This window comes from Pyxicephalus adspersus, chromosome 3, assembly GCF_032062135.1.
Source record: "Pyxicephalus adspersus chromosome 3, UCB_Pads_2.0, whole genome shotgun sequence".
Classification (NCBI taxonomy): Eukaryota; Metazoa; Chordata; class Amphibia; order Anura; family Pyxicephalidae; genus Pyxicephalus; species Pyxicephalus adspersus.
In genome coordinates, this window is record NC_092860.1 from 67,404,605 (window position 1) to 67,423,705 (window position 19,101).

The 19,101-nt window shown below is 37.9% G+C and overlaps 1 protein-coding gene across 2 annotated transcripts in view; it reads right to left on the bottom strand.

Annotated features, from left to right (window-relative positions):
• Positions 1 to 6,419: 6,419 nt before the first annotated feature.
• The window catches only part of FKBP8 (FKBP prolyl isomerase 8), a 30,298-nt gene continuing 17,616 nt past the window's right edge, over positions 6,420 to 19,101 (bottom strand). For both annotated transcript variants that reach the window (XM_072405040.1, XM_072405039.1), the window contains 4 exons: positions 18,042 to 18,214; positions 16,051 to 16,128; positions 12,943 to 13,074; positions 6,420 to 8,008 (listed from right to left, as the gene is read on the bottom strand). In XM_072405040.1, the coding sequence (XP_072261141.1) occupies positions 7,922 to 8,008; positions 12,943 to 13,074; positions 16,051 to 16,128; positions 18,042 to 18,214 (470 nt within the window). In that variant the 3' untranslated portion in view covers positions 6,420 to 7,921. The remainder of the gene's footprint in view (positions 8,009 to 12,942; positions 13,075 to 16,050; positions 16,129 to 18,041; positions 18,215 to 19,101) is intronic.

The window sequence follows — 19,101 nt, forward strand, 5'->3', positions numbered from 1 at the left end:
GGGGCAGGCTTTGCAAATAAAAACACGTGAAGCCTGACAGATGAGCGATCAGCTGGCTCCAAGTGTCAGGAATGTGCTCTGGGAAACTACTCGCTACTTCTTTTTCCTGGTTCATGACTGGAGCTGTGTAATAAAGCAGGCTGGCAGATGAGACGAGGACAGATGAGAAAATATGTTTGTGTGCTCAATAGTATTTCAGCTTGTCTTTTACCTGTTTTTGAGATCTAATCGGTGCTCTGTTTTTGCTTTACACCGAGCTTGGGACCGAAAAGCTTTTAAATGCTTTACCACAGGGTGGCGCCTGCACTTCCTATTTGACACTGACTGCATGCTTTAAAACAAGTTGGTGGATTTGTTTCCTAATAAACCTCAACTACCCCCTGGAGTATGGGATGAAAAAGGTTTTAAAAAATATTTTAAAATATTATTAAAGACGCTCACAGATACAGAGTGGTGCCATCTTTGTCACGCTACCATGCAGGGAAAAAAAAAAAAAAGACAAAGCGCAAAGGGGGAATTTTGGCACATTTGGCACTGTCCACAAAAAGCATACCCAACTAAATGCTCAGTAAGATAATGTGTTTTTATTACACCATTTAAAATAGATCCCACCCTTTTAATATTTTTTCTTGTACCGATAATCTCCACAAAGGTAGTCCCAGAATTGTAAGCTTTAGCACATATGGAACTGCAAATCTGAACAGAATACTTTTGAAACCTTCCCCACAGTTCATGCCCAAGGTGGCAAATTCTTTTCACTTTAATCAAAAGTTGGCCTTTCCTAATTTCTTATGGACTCCCAGACTGATCATGTTCGTTGGATCCTGCAGGTCTATTTAAAAGTGACAGCATCGATCAGAGGTTCCAAAAGATTGTCCATGGGTTTAGGAAAGACCAAGCAACTATGACATGCACTTTTATTATTAGAGCCTTAAGTGTTGCTCCAAAGTAAATGCTTACCTGTAAAGTCATCCCTGGATACTCATAGGAAGCCAATGGTACAATACACAAAACACAACGTGACAAATATTGGGTGTGACAACACTGTAACCAGATCCCAAAGAAGGATTGTATTAATTTAATATTCTGCTTCCTCACATTTGCACCTCTTGTTTATCATTTATGTTTACATTCCTTGTGCACCACTCATTTTTGCACTCATCCTCAATCATTGCAACCTTTTTGATCACCACTGCAAATCTCTTGGTCACAAACTGCTCTTACACTTCTCACCTCAGTGCACAGCCCGGCAACCCCACTCCTCAATCGCCCATGCAGCTCTCGAAAAGTCTTGGAGCCATGCGTGTGATGGTTATGAGCGAGGAAGTCATTAGTAGGAGCAGAGAGAGCAGCTAGAGGAGTATTTTTTTAACAGTACAGAAATGTAAGTGGGTCAAGAACTGTGGAGGGATTTGAAGGCAAAGCATGGAAGGTGAAATGGAAGCCAGTGAAGAGAACTACAAAGAGATGCAGCAGAAGAGGAGCGGAGGGAAGGATGGATGAGTCTGGCTGCAGCATTCATATTAGATTGTAGAGGAGAGAGTCGGGTTAGTGGAATACCAGAGAGGAGGAGGTTACAGTAGTCCAGACGAGAGATAAGAGCATGTACAAGGAGTTTGGTGGTCTCAGGGGACAGGTAGGGGCAGATTTTGGAGATGTTGTGTAGGTAAAAGTGACAGGACCTAGAAATGTTCTGAATATGGGGGGTAAATGAGAGGGCAGAATCAAAGGTGACACCAATACAACATGCCTGAGGGGAGGGACAAATAACAGTGTTGTTAACAAATATATGTCAGGGGGAAATGCGGAACTTGAAGGGGGGAAGATGATGAGTTCTGTTTTATTCAGGTTGAGTTTCAGGAATCGGTCAGACATCCACAAATCCAACTCACTAGCTCCTAACTACTAACATGAGAATAAGTCTGTTACTCATACTTTAAAGACCTATTAAGAAAGACATTGGTCATATATGTTTAGGGACATTCCAGAAGGGAAGCAAATGCCTGAGGAAACAATTAATACAAATTGTGTGCGGGGCCAGATTGCCAGTATAGGTTAAATGGGTTTTTTAATGTACACACTACTTGACACATTTATGCCACAGCTCTTGTATTAGCAAAAGATTCTTTATAGAATATTAGGCAGAATATTAAGCAGCATGCAAGAAATCAGTAGTCTATGATGTATTTTAATATGTGTATATCTTTAATATGTAATGCAGGAGTGCAGAATTTAGTAGTACAGGGCCAGTGCAGTGAAAGGTAAATTGCAGATGAAGGACACTATGAAAATAGTATGCAACAGTGATCAGGGGTCAGTAGAATGTAAACCAAAATGTAGAAGCAAATAGTTTTCATTGCATAGTGTAAACATCAGTAGGTAATGTGAATGCAAGGGTCAGCAGTATGTAATTCAGTGTTCAGTAATTTGTAATGATCTGTAGAATGAAGAGTGTTTAGTTCAGTTATAAGTGTTTTAGAGATGAGATCAGTATTATGTAATGCGGAGTTTAGTGGTTAATAGTATGTAACAGAGCGTAGTGTTTTTTGGTATGTAATGTACATAGAACGGGTCAGTAGTAAATAGCAGAGTACAAAACCCAGTAGTATGTAACATAAAGTGTAGGAATCAGAATATAATGCAGAGGGCAGAGGCCAGTAGTACTTAATGCATATGTAAGTCAATCAAATTCAAGCTTTGCAACCTTTACATTTTTCTGCTCGGCCCATTACGAGGTTCTGCTTCAGCTTTTTTGAATCCCTATCGCAACAATGTTTTAGTGGTAGCCAAACCCATGAGTCTGTTGAAATCTCACACGGCCCTAATACTAAAGGTTTATTCGCGGGCCCGATGTCACATGCAAAGGCTCCAATCCTGTTCCTAGACCAAGTCTCCATAAAGCAGCATTTCTGTGAAATGGTAGGCTTCAAGGAAGTCTGTCCAAAGGAGTGGTGTTTGATCAAAATCCTTGGACTATTCTTACAAAAGATGCCAGTCTCAAGAGTTTATGAGCCCACTCTCTGGGTCTTCAAGTGCAAGGTCAGTGATTCCTTCCAGTATCAACTTATTGATTAATACAATACTCTCATACTTGGCAAAGCGGCTGTGGTTTCCTCTTTTAAGAAAAATGATGGTGGGTCCACCCATTCATCTTTCACCATGAGGAGATCTTCTGATACAGAAGGACTGTTAGTATCCAAATCCAGCATGTTGGACAAAATGACTGCCTTTGCTTTATAGAGGCATAGGTTGTTGGCGGCAGGCTTCCCCTCTGAAGTGGTAGAAACTCTTTTAAATGCATGCAAAGCTTCCATGAATTAAACATACTTCCAGAACAGCAAAAGGTTCTCCCAGACAGTAAGGGATGCTGGATTATTGTTTACAAAAACCTGGATTATTTTTTTTACAAAAGCCCAAGTCTTGGAATTCCTACAGTTGGATTTGGATAAAGGTCTTAGTTATGGTACCAATAAAGTGTAGATTTCAGCCTTATCAGCTTTAACCTCAACAAAATGGTCCGAAGACCATTCGTTGTTCGTCAATTTCTTAAAGCTGTCCCCAAGATCAAGCCTTCTATTAAGTCAATGTTTCCAGTTTGGGATCTTCCTTTAGTACTAAAGGTTCTTCTGTATCCAAGTAGCGTATGCTCTAAAGATAAGCTTCCACGAAAAACTGTTTTTCTATCTGCCATCACATCAGCCAGACAAGTCTCTAAATTTCATGCTTGGTCAGCAAAGGACCTTTTCTGTACTGTTCTTTCAGACAAAGTGCTCCATCTAAGTTTATCCATCCAACTGCTGAAGGCATCTTCACACATTTGCAGTTTACTAAACTTCAACAGAGTTATTCTTTTAAATTAGTGGTGCCCAACCTTTTTTCATCTGGAGCCGCTGTTGACATGAGATAAAACTTGTGGGCCACAATGCAAACAAACATTAAAAATGTATGTGTAAAACTAGAACAGTTTTAATTTAAAATAAAAATAAATTGAAATGTTTCTAGTTACCGTAAGGTACATGCACCAAATAAAAGAATTTCTGCACTCACTATTTTGTGCTCATTTTATTATTGCAACATTCTGTTAAGGAAAGTTACAAAACTAAAGTTATCATATAGGTGCTGGCTGGTCATATTTTGATCCCCGGTCACCATTCTTGTACCAAAGAGCAGAAACAATACCAAACAGTGCATCCTGTCAGTTAAAGGGGGGCACTAACCTTCTTTGTACCCCAAAATCTCTACAATAGATACTTCCAGAGAAATGCAATTCATGTGACAGATAACCAAGGGGTACATGTTCTTATCGCTATATCTTCAGGTCCCTACATCTCCCTGTTCCTGAGAAATTAGGGTTCACAGAAGGTAAGTGGCCAGCTAAGTATGACAGGGTAGCACAGTATGATTCGTATAGTTTTTCTTATCCTGTGATGGCACTGCAGCAATAAAATTTTAGGGGGAGTTAGCCACAAGAGTCCCCCACTTACCCTATGCGACAGGGAACAGTGGTATGGTAGGAGTGATACAATTTTATTGGAGGGGGGGCATTTCCTAATGGCTTACAAATTTCCAGTTGCCAACATCCCTCTGTTCCAGAGAAATTGGGGTTCAGAGAAAGTAAGTGGCTAGCTCTGTGTAACAGGCAACTCACCAGCCGCTTAGTCCCTCGCACTGCAGATTTGACTCCAGACGGCAGTAAGCGGTACTGAGCGTCTCCCCCGAGCCAGGGTTCCATGGCATGAGGAAGGGGTAAATGCTCCGAAATCTTCCCGCCAACCTGAATGCAGCCTTGAAGTTTTGTGAACTTCAAGGGGGGACCACAGCGCACAGACAATTGGCAGTACCCCAATTTTCATTGCCATGAGAGTGGCCCCCAAAGGTCCCCAACATGCATGCTCAATTTGGGGACCCTGGTAGTGAAATAGCCCTCCTTAATGTGAAAATATGTCTGATGCTTGTGACCCAATACCTGGCAACTGTTTTGGGGGTCTGAAATTAATTTTAATTACAGCTCTCAGGGTCCCCTTTGTACCCTGAAAATTTCACATTTCTATAATAATCAGTGAAGGAGGTATGAAGGTTTATACATAGGAATAATGACAGCTGCATGGACACAGACACAGCTCTCATTCTGCTGCTGCTGGGATTATCTCACAGTACAAGGTGGGTGGGGAGCAGCCACAGCTGATTGCCAAGTCTATAGTACACACCCACTCCCAGGCAATGGTAGCACAATCTTAATAGAGAAACAGGAGATGCACATGCTCCACCCCCCACAAGACAGCAACTAGAGAGTAAAAACAAGAAGAGGACCAGATCTGGCATCTCCGTGGGCCAGATGTAGCCCATGGGCCATAAGTTGGGCACCCTTGCTTTAATTAACTATACTTCACAACTGTTAAAAAAAAAAAAAAAAAAAAAGTTAGATGATGGGAGACATAGGTAGCCGACATCTACCCATTGTGTGTTAAATGTTTAAGAGGTTGATCTTTCACTAGTAGACAATAGTATGTCGGTTTGCATTAGTTAGTGTTCTCTATCAATATAAAAATACCAAGCCAACTGTCTCTAATTTTTTTAAGTCAATTTACTGAGCCCACATTTAAACTGTCTATTTTTTTAAGAAGCCATTTTTTTGGGAATTTATACATTTTAATTTTTTATCATTTCTGGGATTCTTCATTCACCTGCAGCTCACTTAATAAAGTAAGGTTAATTCTGAAGTGAATCAGGTATCTTCCCAGTCATCACAGTCCCAAACTATATACAAAGCCTTAACTTTGCTCCAGGTTAAGAATAAGCCATAATCACTTTTGTCATTAAACAAAAGTTAAACCCTCAGACTAATGCAAGTTGTAATAATTGATACCTAAATGTTTGGAACAAAGAGGGTGGGCAGGAAAGGAAATCTCTGTAACAAAGCCCTGTTTATCAGTAAAAACTAAACAGGGGTGGTAATCTTTTCTTATTATATACAAAACTAATGAAAAAAAATCATTGGTTAAGCACAGACCATTGTTTTGTTTCCTGTAGAATTTAAAAGACAGCTAATCTGCAGTCTCTACCAGAGTTTGGTATATGCAATGTGTTTGTGATTATCTGCCAAGCCGTCAGATCAGAACCAATGGGACTCCGTAGGATTTTACCTGAAATTTTTACTATCTATAGTTACTGCATTGTACATCTATCTGTCCTTATATGATATATATTATACTGTTTCATTTTACTTAAAAGTCTCTGTGATGTCTCTTTTTGCACACTGTAAACTTGTCAATATTCATATAAACTGTAAACACACATCATTTCAAACAAGAAAAATCTTGAGCAGTTCATTAAGGTTATTTCTAAAATCTGTGTTGTAACTACTATTTACCATTACATATTGAACCAGCACAATCAAAAAGTCAGAGACAAAAAATGAGTAAATTAAACAAGGTAATCATCTTTATTCACCAATAAAATTTAAATATTAGATTTCTTTAAATCGGCATAGACTTTACAAGCTCTAAAAGGGTCATTAGTACATGTACCAATAATCATCAACTCCAGTGACTAAGTGCTCTAAACAGATGTCGATGGAGCATCAATGAAAGTGCTGTTTAGCCTTTCCTGTATTCCAAACACGGCAGGTAGCTTTGCTTTTCCCACTCTTAAGCTGAATTATACTTATTTACTTCACATTTGTTGAAAACAGCTACAAAACCTTGCTGCTTAGAATGCTGTAGTTACGTAGAAATGGGCTACAAAAATCTCAGCATTTTGACACTACTGCATGATCCATTTACAGGAAGTTAACTAGTTAAATACCTTTAGCAATGTTATAATATATTTGGAATCATTTGGTACAAGATCATCTATTTATTTAAATTATATTAAACAACCTTTGTCTAATAGAAATAAAAACTAATGAACAGAAACAGTGTTTTTTTATTTCCAAAATGCCCGATAGATGTCAAGAGTATTTTCTAAGAACTGAATGTCAGAGATAACATCTAATATTTAAATTAGGTGCATTTTTTAAAAGTAATAAACAAGTACAATGGTGGTCCCGAAGAGACTTTCAAAGTTTATATTGGTCCCACTGTAGCATATATGGAAAAGCAGCTGATTTCAAATGTTTAAAACACAATACCAGGTCTTTGTGGCTCACTTATTGTACTTGGGATCCTCATACAAGGCTTTCTTTGTAATAAGTTCATTACTTGGAGGAATATGTTCTTCACACACTTTGACATGCTTTGACAAAGAATCTACATGCAGAACACTTCACTTGGGATACCTGCACACTCTTAAAACCCGCCTCTCATATTTTATTTGTGCTGTATTCCCTGCCAACAGAACATTTACCAAAACTAAAACAACAAAGTTTTGGTTTACAGGATAAACAAGTGTTGCCATCAGTTAACAAAAATGCCCTTAATTTGTTATATATTCCATATTGTGGCCAAAGAATTGTAGGTCATGAGAACAGCACTTGCTGAAAATGGTGGATATTATGATGGAACAAAGAGGTCTAAGCAGTCTTGAGCTGAAGACATACTTGCTAACATTTTTTGAATATGCATCTGACAAAATAGATTGTTAACATAAATACCATTTAATGTTCAGTAACCTGTCTGGAAATAGCAATCTCTATTTACTGTAGTACACAACAAAATCCATAACGGTTTACACAGCAGCCAATTTTACACGCCTTCTGTTTGCTTCTAGCTTGGTCATAAAACAGTGCTCTTTTTCACAGTAATTAAATGGGACACGCAAGTCCATTTTTTAAGAAAATATATATATGAATATTACATACGATATCTTTCAGATTGTACACTGCACCTTGGACACAAATTCTTTCAGGGTAGAGTGAGAATTTTTGATGCCTTCAGATCTTCTCACAAAATGGCTTCCATCCTCATGAGCACATTACAGTTGCTTAATTGCGGGCAGCTATTACTACTGAAAGGGCTACACCCCCTATTGCTATGGCTGTTGCCCCAAACAGCCACTTCCAGGAGATAGACTGTGGGAAGAAAAAAAAAACAACATGTTAGAATAGTACATTGAAAGTACAAATTGCATCTGGAGCTCATGACACTTTCTTTCCATTTACTAACTGCTTTCTGTTTATAACTATATTATATAGATCTATAATATTATGCTTTATTTGCAACGCAGAAAAGGGCCTCTGGATTTGGGTGACACTCAGACGTCCAATGGACTTCAGTTGATTGTTCCTGGAAACAATCTTTTGTGATTTTGTGATCATTTCCAGTGACAGATTTCTTCCAGTGAAATGCACAGTGCTCATTCCTGATCAGTCGTTCATCATTCTGCTGTGATGGGTTGATGAATGACATCAGGGGGCTACTGTACACGTCAGATTTTCATCCAAGAGAAGCACAACTGTTCATCTCTGGCAAGAATTATCTGACATGTCTACATAGCTTTAACAGGAAGCAAGACATTATTTATTTAAACTGAGAAAAGGTACATCCCCGGCAGCCGATTCTGTCACCTACTGCTCAGTTGAGAACTAATCATTTTAAAATTTTTCGATTACTTTCTGTACTTTGAATATATCATTGCAACAACAAAAAGGATTGAATCTTCTGAATGACAACAAAGATGGCAATAAAAAGATGGATAGATTGAGATAGATACTAATCTTTCTCTGATCTATCCATAAGTAGAAAAAACTTCAGGTACAGTATCTCTTCACAAAAATAAAAAAATATTGTAAAATACAAACATTTTAATCAGCCTAGTGATGCGATAATGTGGTGAAACTGGGCCAGAAATATCTAACCCAGCACTGCAAAACATAATTGCACAAATGAGTGTCAAAATATTCATTAAAAGCACCCATAAGAACAACATTTTATTCTATGTTACTGACCCTGATGTCAGAAAGGTTGGTGACCACTGCTTTAGACAAGGGAAATTTTATGCTTTTTATCAGTCAAGTATTCAAGCACTAATACGCCAAAGCAGGACACAAGTTACAAATAAAATTCTAACAGCCATAAAATTAGAAACAATTTATATTTTTCCATGTCCAACTAAACCTAAAAATTAACAAGTTTAGTACTCAACAGATAACTGACTTTGGAGAAAACTAGAAAGCGATACCAACAGTCTAGATGTCAAGAAATACCACATTTGTCTTTGTGCATCTATCTATATTATACGCTTCTTGGCAAATTGACTTGTAACTCAAGTGGAAATTTTTTTTAATTTGCTACGAAAAAGTACATTTCAGTACAATTCAGACTGCATAAAAACAATTGTTTTTAAATGAAGATTTTTAGAACTGCTGATACTTTAAGATAACCCAAGCAAATATTGCAATGTACAGTAGCTTTGTATATTTTCTACTATAATATGGTCATTTTCTTTAAATTTAATTTTTTAAGCAACTATTCCATATTATGTAGAGTTCTGTCCATGGATGGAGTGCTAAAGCTTAATTTCCTGTTTTCCTTTTTTCTATTTTGCTCCATTGTTGTTAAAAACCGGTTTGGAGAGCTCAAGCTAAAAGTTACAATTATGAATAGGACAGATTAGCGACTAGCGATCTAACTCAGGGGATGGCAACCCACGGCTCTGGAGCCGCATGCAGCTCTTCAGCCTCCTTGTTGTGGCTCCCTTCAGCCTTTTGAAGGGGGGGCTTTTCCCAAAGGGGGTGGAGTTAGGGGTGTGGGACTCAAAGGAGTCCCATACTGATAGGAGTTCAGTGTCCCACGTTTCCTGTGGTTCTACTTGGAAACAAACATCAAGGTGCTTTCCAGTGCCACGTGGGACACATTTAAGTGTGGTCGCTCAATGGAGCAGCAGGACTATTGATTCCAAAAACATTTTTGACATATGAGAGAAAGTAAAGATCTTACTAGTAAGTCTCTCTTGCCTAATAATCTATTATACTAATTAATCTCGGTAGTTTTGAGGGTATAATAATTTAATCATGGATGGAATGGATGAATTGGGGGTATGTTAATTTGATCATGGACGTCAATGGATGAAGTGAATGGTCTTTAAATTTATATTATTACACCTGTACTCATTGATTAGGGTTTATCTATTGGTGATTTAGTAGTTTTGAATTGATCATGGATAATTAATCATGATAATTTAATATTTGAATAATTAAAATATACATTTAATCACATTAACTTCAAATATATTACATGAAATGATTGAAATATTTTTGAATTAATTAGGTTTTCTGTTTCTAACACCCTAAAAATAAACTTGCAGGCTAAAAATTCTGTTGATCTATTTTATTTGGAAAAAAACAGTAAAGAAATTAACATCATCCCGGTGGGATTGATGAGGCTACATAGTTTTAATCAATAGTTCGCTGCCTTCATTCAATATTTCCCTAATCAGTTGAAAGTACCAGATCGGCGGTAAACGAACAAAGAATACATCCTAAAAAAGAAAATTCTCAGAAGTTTATTTCTGCATACTTTCAAGAAGTGAATCAACTCTCCAAACTTAACTACAGCTGCTAGATTTGTGGCAGCTCATGAGATCGTAAGGAGGGGGAAGCCGTTCACAGACAGAGAATACATAAAGAACTGTTCAAAAAAATATCAGAAAATCTAATTTCCGAATTTAAAAACAAACAGGAAATTATTCCGAAAATTAAAGAAATGCCTCTCTCTGCAAAGAATGGCAAAAAACATCAAACAGTAAGCAAACTGATGACATCAGTTCAGCTCAAGCATATTCAATTGCCTGTGATGAGTCAAGTGATGTAAACGATATTGAGCAGATATGTGAACTCTGATAGGCCGCAGGAAGAACTGATTGAACTCATACCATTAAAGAGCCAAGCGAGGGAACGGGACATTTGTGAGGCTGTTTTGAGTTTCTAAAAGCCAAACGAATAAACACCACTCACCACGTGTCAGTGTCTACTGATGTTGCCACCAGTATGATAGGAGCACAGAAGGGCTTTGTGAATTTACTTCAAAAGTCGCTGGATCGAGAGCTGATGACGTTTGCACCAAGAAGCACTGTGCGCTCAAATATTCCCTCCTGAATGTGTGGAAGTGATGAACTTTATTATTAATACAGTGAACAAAAAAATTTCAAACGGGTTAAACCACCAAATTTTTGTTCATTGTTAGATGAAGTCGAGAGCGGATATTCAGATCTCCTGCTTCACAACAGAGTTCAATGGCTGTCAAGGGGAGATGTGCTGAAACGCTTCGCTGCTTGTCTAGAACATGTGAAAACCTTCTTGGAAAGCAAAGGCCTCAGCTGTCCCAAACTGGGAGACCTCGATTGGCTGGAAAAGTTTTTAATCATGGTGGATATGACAAGTCACTTAAACACGCTAAATAAAAATCTCCAGGGAAAGGTAAGCATGGCCTTGCAGTTGCTGGAGGATGTTCTGGCAATTGAGCACAAGATGACAGGGTTTGCCAGCAATGTACGGAGAGGTATGCTCTCTCACTTTCCCCCCCTGAGAGAGTTCAAAGAGGAAAACAATCACATAAATTGTGATTATTTACACCGTGCAATCATAGCAAGCTGCATTTGGAGAAAGATTCAGCAAATTCAGAAAGGAAAAAAACACTCTGTCCTTCCCTGTCACACCGCTGGACCCCGCACCACCGCATCCCATCCCTGCTGAACATATCCGCATTCACAGGGAAAAGTCAGCCCGATCTTGAAATTGAACTGGCCAACATGGCGTATAAAGCCATATGGGTGTCCAAGTTCAGAAGCCTGACAGCGGATCTCGAAGAAGTCGCCCGTCAGAAGGTCACTCTCGCTTAGGAGCACAAATGGAATGATATTGAAAACCTCCCCAAACCTGACAAACTTGTTTTTGAAACATGGAGTGCCATTCCCGACACGTATATGAACATGAAAAAGTATGCATTTTTTTTTACTCCTGTCCATCTTAAGCTCAACATACTTATGCAAGCAAGTTTTCTCGAGCATGAACTTCATAACGTCCAAATATCGCTCCTGCCTCACAAATGAGAGCCTACAGTCCTCTGTGAAGATCAAAGTCACATCTTACAGCCCCGACATAGGGAAGATCAGCATTGAGCTTCAGAAACAGAAGTCACATTAAACAGGTGAGGAAACTAGCATTTAATAGGCCAATTTTTTTTCAGAAAAAAAAACATTTATTTTAGACCTGGAGCTGATGTAGTTTTTTTATAGTAGGTTCAGGTGCTTCGGTTGATTGCTGGCCGAGAAAGAAACCCGAAGAGGATGAGAGCATACTGAAATGGACTTGTCAAAAAACCTTCCTAATTTTATGTTTACTCTTTAAAACTGCTAAGCTGCAAATATATGTTTTTTTTATATTAAAGTGAGCTATGTTTTGTTTCAACTTTACACAAATACGGGACGGACTCAAAAAGGCATAGCAGTGTTTAATTCATTTCAAAGTAGGCCTACACATGCACACTGCACTTCTGTTTGTTGTATTCTGTTGTTGTAACAGGTAAAATTAAAAAAAAGATTAAAACTTTTGAAATTTTATAAGCTGTGTTATGTTTTGTGGCCGGAGACTATTTTTCTTTAGTGGAAGAGGGGGGAAATGGCTCTTTTGATAGTAAAAGTTGCTGACCCCCTGATCTAGCTGAATGAAATGCACTCTTCAAAGATCAAGACATACAAAACACTAAATAGAGCACAGTCAACAAAGGTCCACTTAAAAGTCATTAGTTATCTCTATATGAAAGAAATGTGCAGGGGAGGTCATACCCCTCAATGAACCACCAAGTATTCTTAGTATATTATATCACAGCTAAATGGGTCCCTTTGCACAAGAAAAATACCATATTCCAGATAATGTGTATACACATACTAAATATGCAGATATTGCCTGTACAAGTGTTTTTCACGATGGTGTCTGTAGATTGATGAAAGATATATATATAGGTAGCAAAGTCACAATTTGGCACACAGAACAGTGAAGTCAATTACCCAGGATGTCTTTGAGGATGCCTTGGTGGTGGAGCTGGCCAAATTTCCCAACATCTTCTTGTACATAGCAGTTTCTACATTCTTCTGGTCAGTGTGCTTCTTTACTAGCTTGGAAAGCTCAGCATGGATTGTCTGAGGAAAACAACCTTTAATTACCATATCAAAATATGACTGTTTGACATCTTTGTTAAACCCTCTCAATGTAAAAATATACATTGAAAGGCTATCAGCAAACTTCACTGCAGATTCTTACCTGCTTTTACTCTGTGGATACGGAGACTGACCATTTCCCTTCCAAAAAATAATTTAGAACTATGGCCTTGGCATAGAAAAATATGCGAGACAGCACTTAATTATATATTTTATGTATCATCATATAATTATATCTGAATATATAGTTTTTCCTTTGTTTCGGTTGTTTTGTAATGACAGCACTGCCCACTACCACTTCAAATCCATCAAAATATAAATAGGTCAAGGTGTACTTGATAAAATGTGAGTGCTGAGGTAGGATTCAAAACCAGACAGTTCATGCACAGAAATCCACAAACATCCTAAAGCTTATTAAATTTTACAGAGAAGTATTCATCATTAAAATCTAGTGAGCAGTTTTGCAGGGTCTACTTACTTTTTCTATGGTACACCATTACATCTAATATTTTTGTTAAAAAAAGCAAGTAAAATATATACGCTTTATCTACAGGCACTGTTAGAATTAGGAATTACTCCAATTTAATTAGGCCATTTTTATCTGTTGTTCCATGGTATAGTTTTGATGGTCACAAATCCACAGTAGACACAGGGTCACGGGCCTTGTATGGCAATTACCCTGCCACTAGTTCACCAATTGTCCTTCCTTGCATCAGTTTTGTGGGTACCATTGTAACGATTTGGAGATGCATTGACCTAGTCATCTAGCAATCTCATTTTGTTACATAGTTACATAGTAGGTTAGGTTGAAAAAAAAGACATAAGTCCATCAAGTTCAACCAATAGCGAAATAAACATATCCCAGATATAAAACCCTATAAGACATAGTTGGTCCAGAAGAAGGCAACAAAAAAAAAAAAAAAAACCCTGGCACAATTTGGTTCACAGGGGAAAAATAAATCCTTCCTGATTCCATGAGGCTATCGGATGTTCCCTGGATCAACAGTCCCTGTTATCTTTACTTTAAAGCCTTAATACCCAGTTATATTCTGTGCTTCTAGAAAAGCATCCAGCTTTATAGTAGTTGCTGAAATTACTTCCTGAGGGACCCTTTTTCACAGACCTTACAGTGAAGAATCCCTTCCTTATCCAGAGCTTGAACTTCTTTTCCCCCAGACGCAAAGAGTGCCCTCTTGTTCTTTGTAATGATCTCAAAGTGAATAATTGGGAAGAGAGTTCTCTATATGGACAATTTATATATTTATACAGGGTGATCATATCCCCCCTTTAACGTCTCTTATCAAAGGTAGAATAGATTCAGTTCAACTAATCTCTCCTCATAGCTGAGCTCATCCATTCTTTTTATTAATTTAGTTGCCCTTCTCTGCACTCTCTCCAATTCCCCAATGTCCTTTTGTGAACTGGTGCCCAAAACTGGACTGCATATTCCAGATGTGGTCTGACCAATGCTTTGTACAGGGGCAGGAATTTGTCTCCATCTCTGCAGTCAATTCTTCTTTTAATACAAGAAAATACTTTACTAGCTTTAGATATTGCAGCTTGGCATTGAATGCTGTTATTAGGGCTATGATCTACCAGGACCCCCAGATCCTTTTCCATTTCTCTTTGAGGACACGTGGTTGTAATCCACCAGGTTCTCGTGCTTTTGCCCAACTGTTTCTCAATCATAACAATTTTTGAGCCATTGTGACTCATTTAGTCAGTAATTTTACTTTTATGAATTTGGACTTGAGCTCTGCCATTCTCTAGAGCAAAAAAAAAGTGCTAAAGGATGTCCAAACCAGACACATCCTTAAAGGGGCCTACATGCTCAGATCTAATCTTTTTGCCAATAATATATTTTTAAAAAACTGGGGGTTGCCTTACTTTCCCTTTGCAATCTATCATTCATTTTGAGGTTTTGCACATTTTATCTCCTTTTTACATCTTTTGTTATACTCACTATAGTTTTTAAACCATGAAGGTGATCCTTCATTGTTATATTTTTGGAATGCCCTTTTCTTGTTCCTTATGGCTTTTTTTAACATCTGCTGTTAGCCACGTTGTTTAAATTTTAGCCTCATTGGAATATATTGTTTATTGTGATTTTGTAGAACAGACTTGAAACTCCCATTTCTGTTTGGCGTACTTTGAGGACAATATTGTGCCCAGTCCAAGTCACAGAGAGCCACTCTTAATATTGGAAAATTTGCTCTCTTAAAATTAAATGTTTTTATCTTTCCTGGTTTAGCTTCCTGTTTACAACTTACATTAAATGAAATCATATTATGGTTATGCTACCCAGATTCTCCTTTATATGCACATTTGTTATGAGCTCCCCATTTCTAGTTGGGGCTTCTATAAACTGTACCATAGAATTATCTTCTATTAAATGCACAAATTTCCTCCCTTTTGCTGTTTCTGTAGTGCCATTACTCCAGTCAATGTCCGGGTAGTTGAAATCTCCCATGATTAAAACACTTCCACTTTTTGCTGCTTTTTCTATCTGTGCTAGAAATAAATTCTTTATTTCTTCCTTAGCATGGGGGAGCCTATAGCAGACCCCCAATTCTTAATTGTGTGTTATTCAACCCCACATTCAACTCCACCAATAATGCCTCAACCTCATTTTGTTCTTATCTCAGCACCTAACTCCATATTTTTCTGCTTCCTAGCCATAACCTTCAGGAAATAATTTACTTATATCGGACAATTTACCTGCTGCCTAATACATCTCATCCCTTGATAGCTACCTTGACAGCTGTAAGAAATAAACTATTTTATGCAATATACCTGTATGTGGTTTGGCCCTGTGTATTTAACAACTTTTTTTTTACATTTATGGTATACAACTGTTTTCAACTACTGGTTTTGGAAGCTTTGTATATTGGTATTTATAGTAAACAGTAAAATTTTATTCTTTTTCTAATAAAAATAAATAAATACACAAATGTATACCTTGTTTGAAGGTTCCAGTTTTAGTGCTTTTCTTAAGATAGCTATAGCATCACTATACTCTCCTTGCTGGGCTAATACCTGTAGAAAAATGTGAAAATGACATCTTCAGAATGATAAATACTTAAAACCACATCTACCAACCAACTCAATCTTCCTTCCTAGTTTAAATCAATAAGTAAACTATGTGCAATACACATACAAAAAACGTGCAGTCTTACTACATGGGACTACAAGTAGGTCTCTATTTTACTGCTTAAACAGGAAACGCCTTTAATGCCATATATGTACCTTTGAGAACAAATGTTAGCCGTATTTAAATAATAGGTATACACCTTAAAACATTAAGTGAAACACAACATAATTGATCAGCCAGGGTATTTTCAGCACTAAATGATTTTGTTACAGGGCCAGTTTGTAGAAAACATCAGGAAAAAAAATAAAATGTCTAAAATGAAAATGAGCGCTAGAGTGACATCCAGTGGTAGAATATAGTATGACACCACAAAATGAAAACAGAATAAAGTGTCTATTTAAATCACTGCAGTCTCACATTTTTGAATCTCTTGGGTTACAAAATATATGGAATTATATTATTAAGGAATCAGCCAGACATTTCACTTTGAAACATCGTGCATATGAGAACCATTTTCTGATATATTCTTAAATTGTAGCTATTTTTTTAGAAACATAAATCAACACAACAGAGGTGTGATGTTTCGGACAACTGGCCTAAGCATGTACATGCATGACAGTGTACTTTTTGGATATGGGATGCGTTTAACCTCCTCTGAAGATGCATTGAACAGGCCTATGTAGTCCTGTATGTTGAGCATAAGACTCATTATTGTGAACATGTGTATGTGAATAAATGTACACACAGATTATATATATATAATCAAGGCAATAAACAGTGTCATTCCTGCTTAAAATGTAAAGTAGCTTATTTTACATTGCTTTTAAATATTGACAAAATACCTACAAACCTTTTTGTTTGATTGAAATTAATTAAAGCGTACCTAAACTCAGGTCTTTCACTTTACATAAAAGGGTAGACAACTAGACAACCCTTTTTATGTAAAGTAAAAATTCTGTTTTTGTTTTTTGTTTTTTTAAATTCAACACCCTTAAAAAAAAAAAAAAAAAAAAAAAAAAAAAAAGGTGCAGCACCGCCCCCTAATACTTGACCGCCTAATACTACCCCCCTAATACTAGGCGATGGAGAATGAACAGGAGTGCAAAGCCTCCTGGGATACCTACGTCAGGCATCCCAGGAGGCTCTTGGGTGCTCCTTGTGCGCATGTCCGAGCAACAGAAAAATGTGCTAATCTTATGCATGCGCATGATGACGTAAGAAGAAGAACCCCAAAGAAGAGGAGAAGATAGTGGCGCCTGGCACGCCGGCCCTGGGACGGATGTCGGGACAACACAGGAACTGATGCAAAACACCCCCTCTCCCTTATCTCGCCTCTGTAAGATGTAATCAAAGGTGTAACAAGTCTATTTTATTACTAGTTAAAAGGAATGAAAAAAGCTACTTTACATTGTTTATTATTATACAATGTATATATATATATATTCACACTAATGAGTCATATGACCTACAAACAGGCCTACAGCCTAATGACCTAGTTGCCCTACCCTACCTGGTGTAAATTAGGCACATTCAAACATTTAAAGGTCTTGTCCTTTACCTAGTCTGTGACTGCACAATGCAAGCGGCAAACTAAAGAGTTTATTTCTTTGCACTCTCCTTCAAAAAGATTTAGTGTTTGCACTGCAGCAAGTACCTAAAATACATTTTATGCTTGGGAAAAAAAAACACACTGGTAATAAACACACAAAAAACAAAATGTTATTTTCAGTATTAGAGCACTCCATATTTAGATGGACCCATTAAACCATTAAAAGTATGATCAAGCTGTTATACTTTTGCAAGAAAATAGATTCTGTAGCCAAAACATGTTGCAAACAGTAATCCAGTTTTCTGTTACCTTTCCCTTTCTAAACAAAGCCTTGATATTTTCAGGTTGTTGCTCCAAGACCATATTACAGGACTTTAATGCAGCCTCAAAGTGATCAAGTTTAAGCTGAGAAGCAGCCAGGTTGTTCAGACATTTCATCTTGACATCAAGTAATTCAGCTTCGTCCTCAGATGTAAAGTCCACTAGTAATAAGGCAGAAAGTGACATTTATGAGATGGAAAGTTTGACAGCATCAAAAATAATGGGGGGGCAGGGGGGGGGGCAAGATGTGGGGAAGAAATGGGGGTTAAAGAGGGTAAAAAGCCATAAGGTTAGAGAACAAGCATTAATAACGTGAATGAATATACACCCCCTTTAACTTTACATTTTATGCAGCACCTCCCCCTAATTCTTGATCGCCCAGACAATTGAGAATGGCTGGGAGCGCAAAGCCTCCCTACGTCACACATCCCGGAAGGCTCTTGGGTGCTCCTTCTGAGATCCTCGGGCATGCGCAGAAGGAGCAGCATGTGAAGTGAGATCTGCAAGTTTTTTTTCAGCCTACGTCACCCGATCTCACGCCTGGGTCAGATGACGTAGGAACAAGAACCCGGAAAAAGAGAAAATGGCCGTGCCCGGAGCGCCGGCCCCGAGACAGATGGAGGGATAACACGGGACCCGATGGAAGAGACCTCTGGCCCGACTTTTAATCCCGCAGGGCTGACGATAAGTGTATTTTTTTTTGTTTTGGGGGACTTGGAGTTTAGTTCCTCTTTAGGTCTGTCTGAAAAGGTCTCTAATATATGTGAGCACTGCAAATTTTTCCCCATTGCTCTTTGCCCCCTGCTTCACCTCTGGCATGTTTCATGGGGACCAGCCACAAAACCTCTTTTGGATCGAGATCTGGACTGTGACTTGGCCATTACTTGACATTTGCTAACCCGGTAGTTTTTAAATCATTTGTGTATAGTTAATGTATATTGTGAAAGGTAAAGCACTTTTGGTATGCACAAAATGGTGGACTCCCACTCGTTCTTGCATAATAACTAACTTTTTTTTCTTTCTTACTGATTTTACTGCTTGTGGCCTA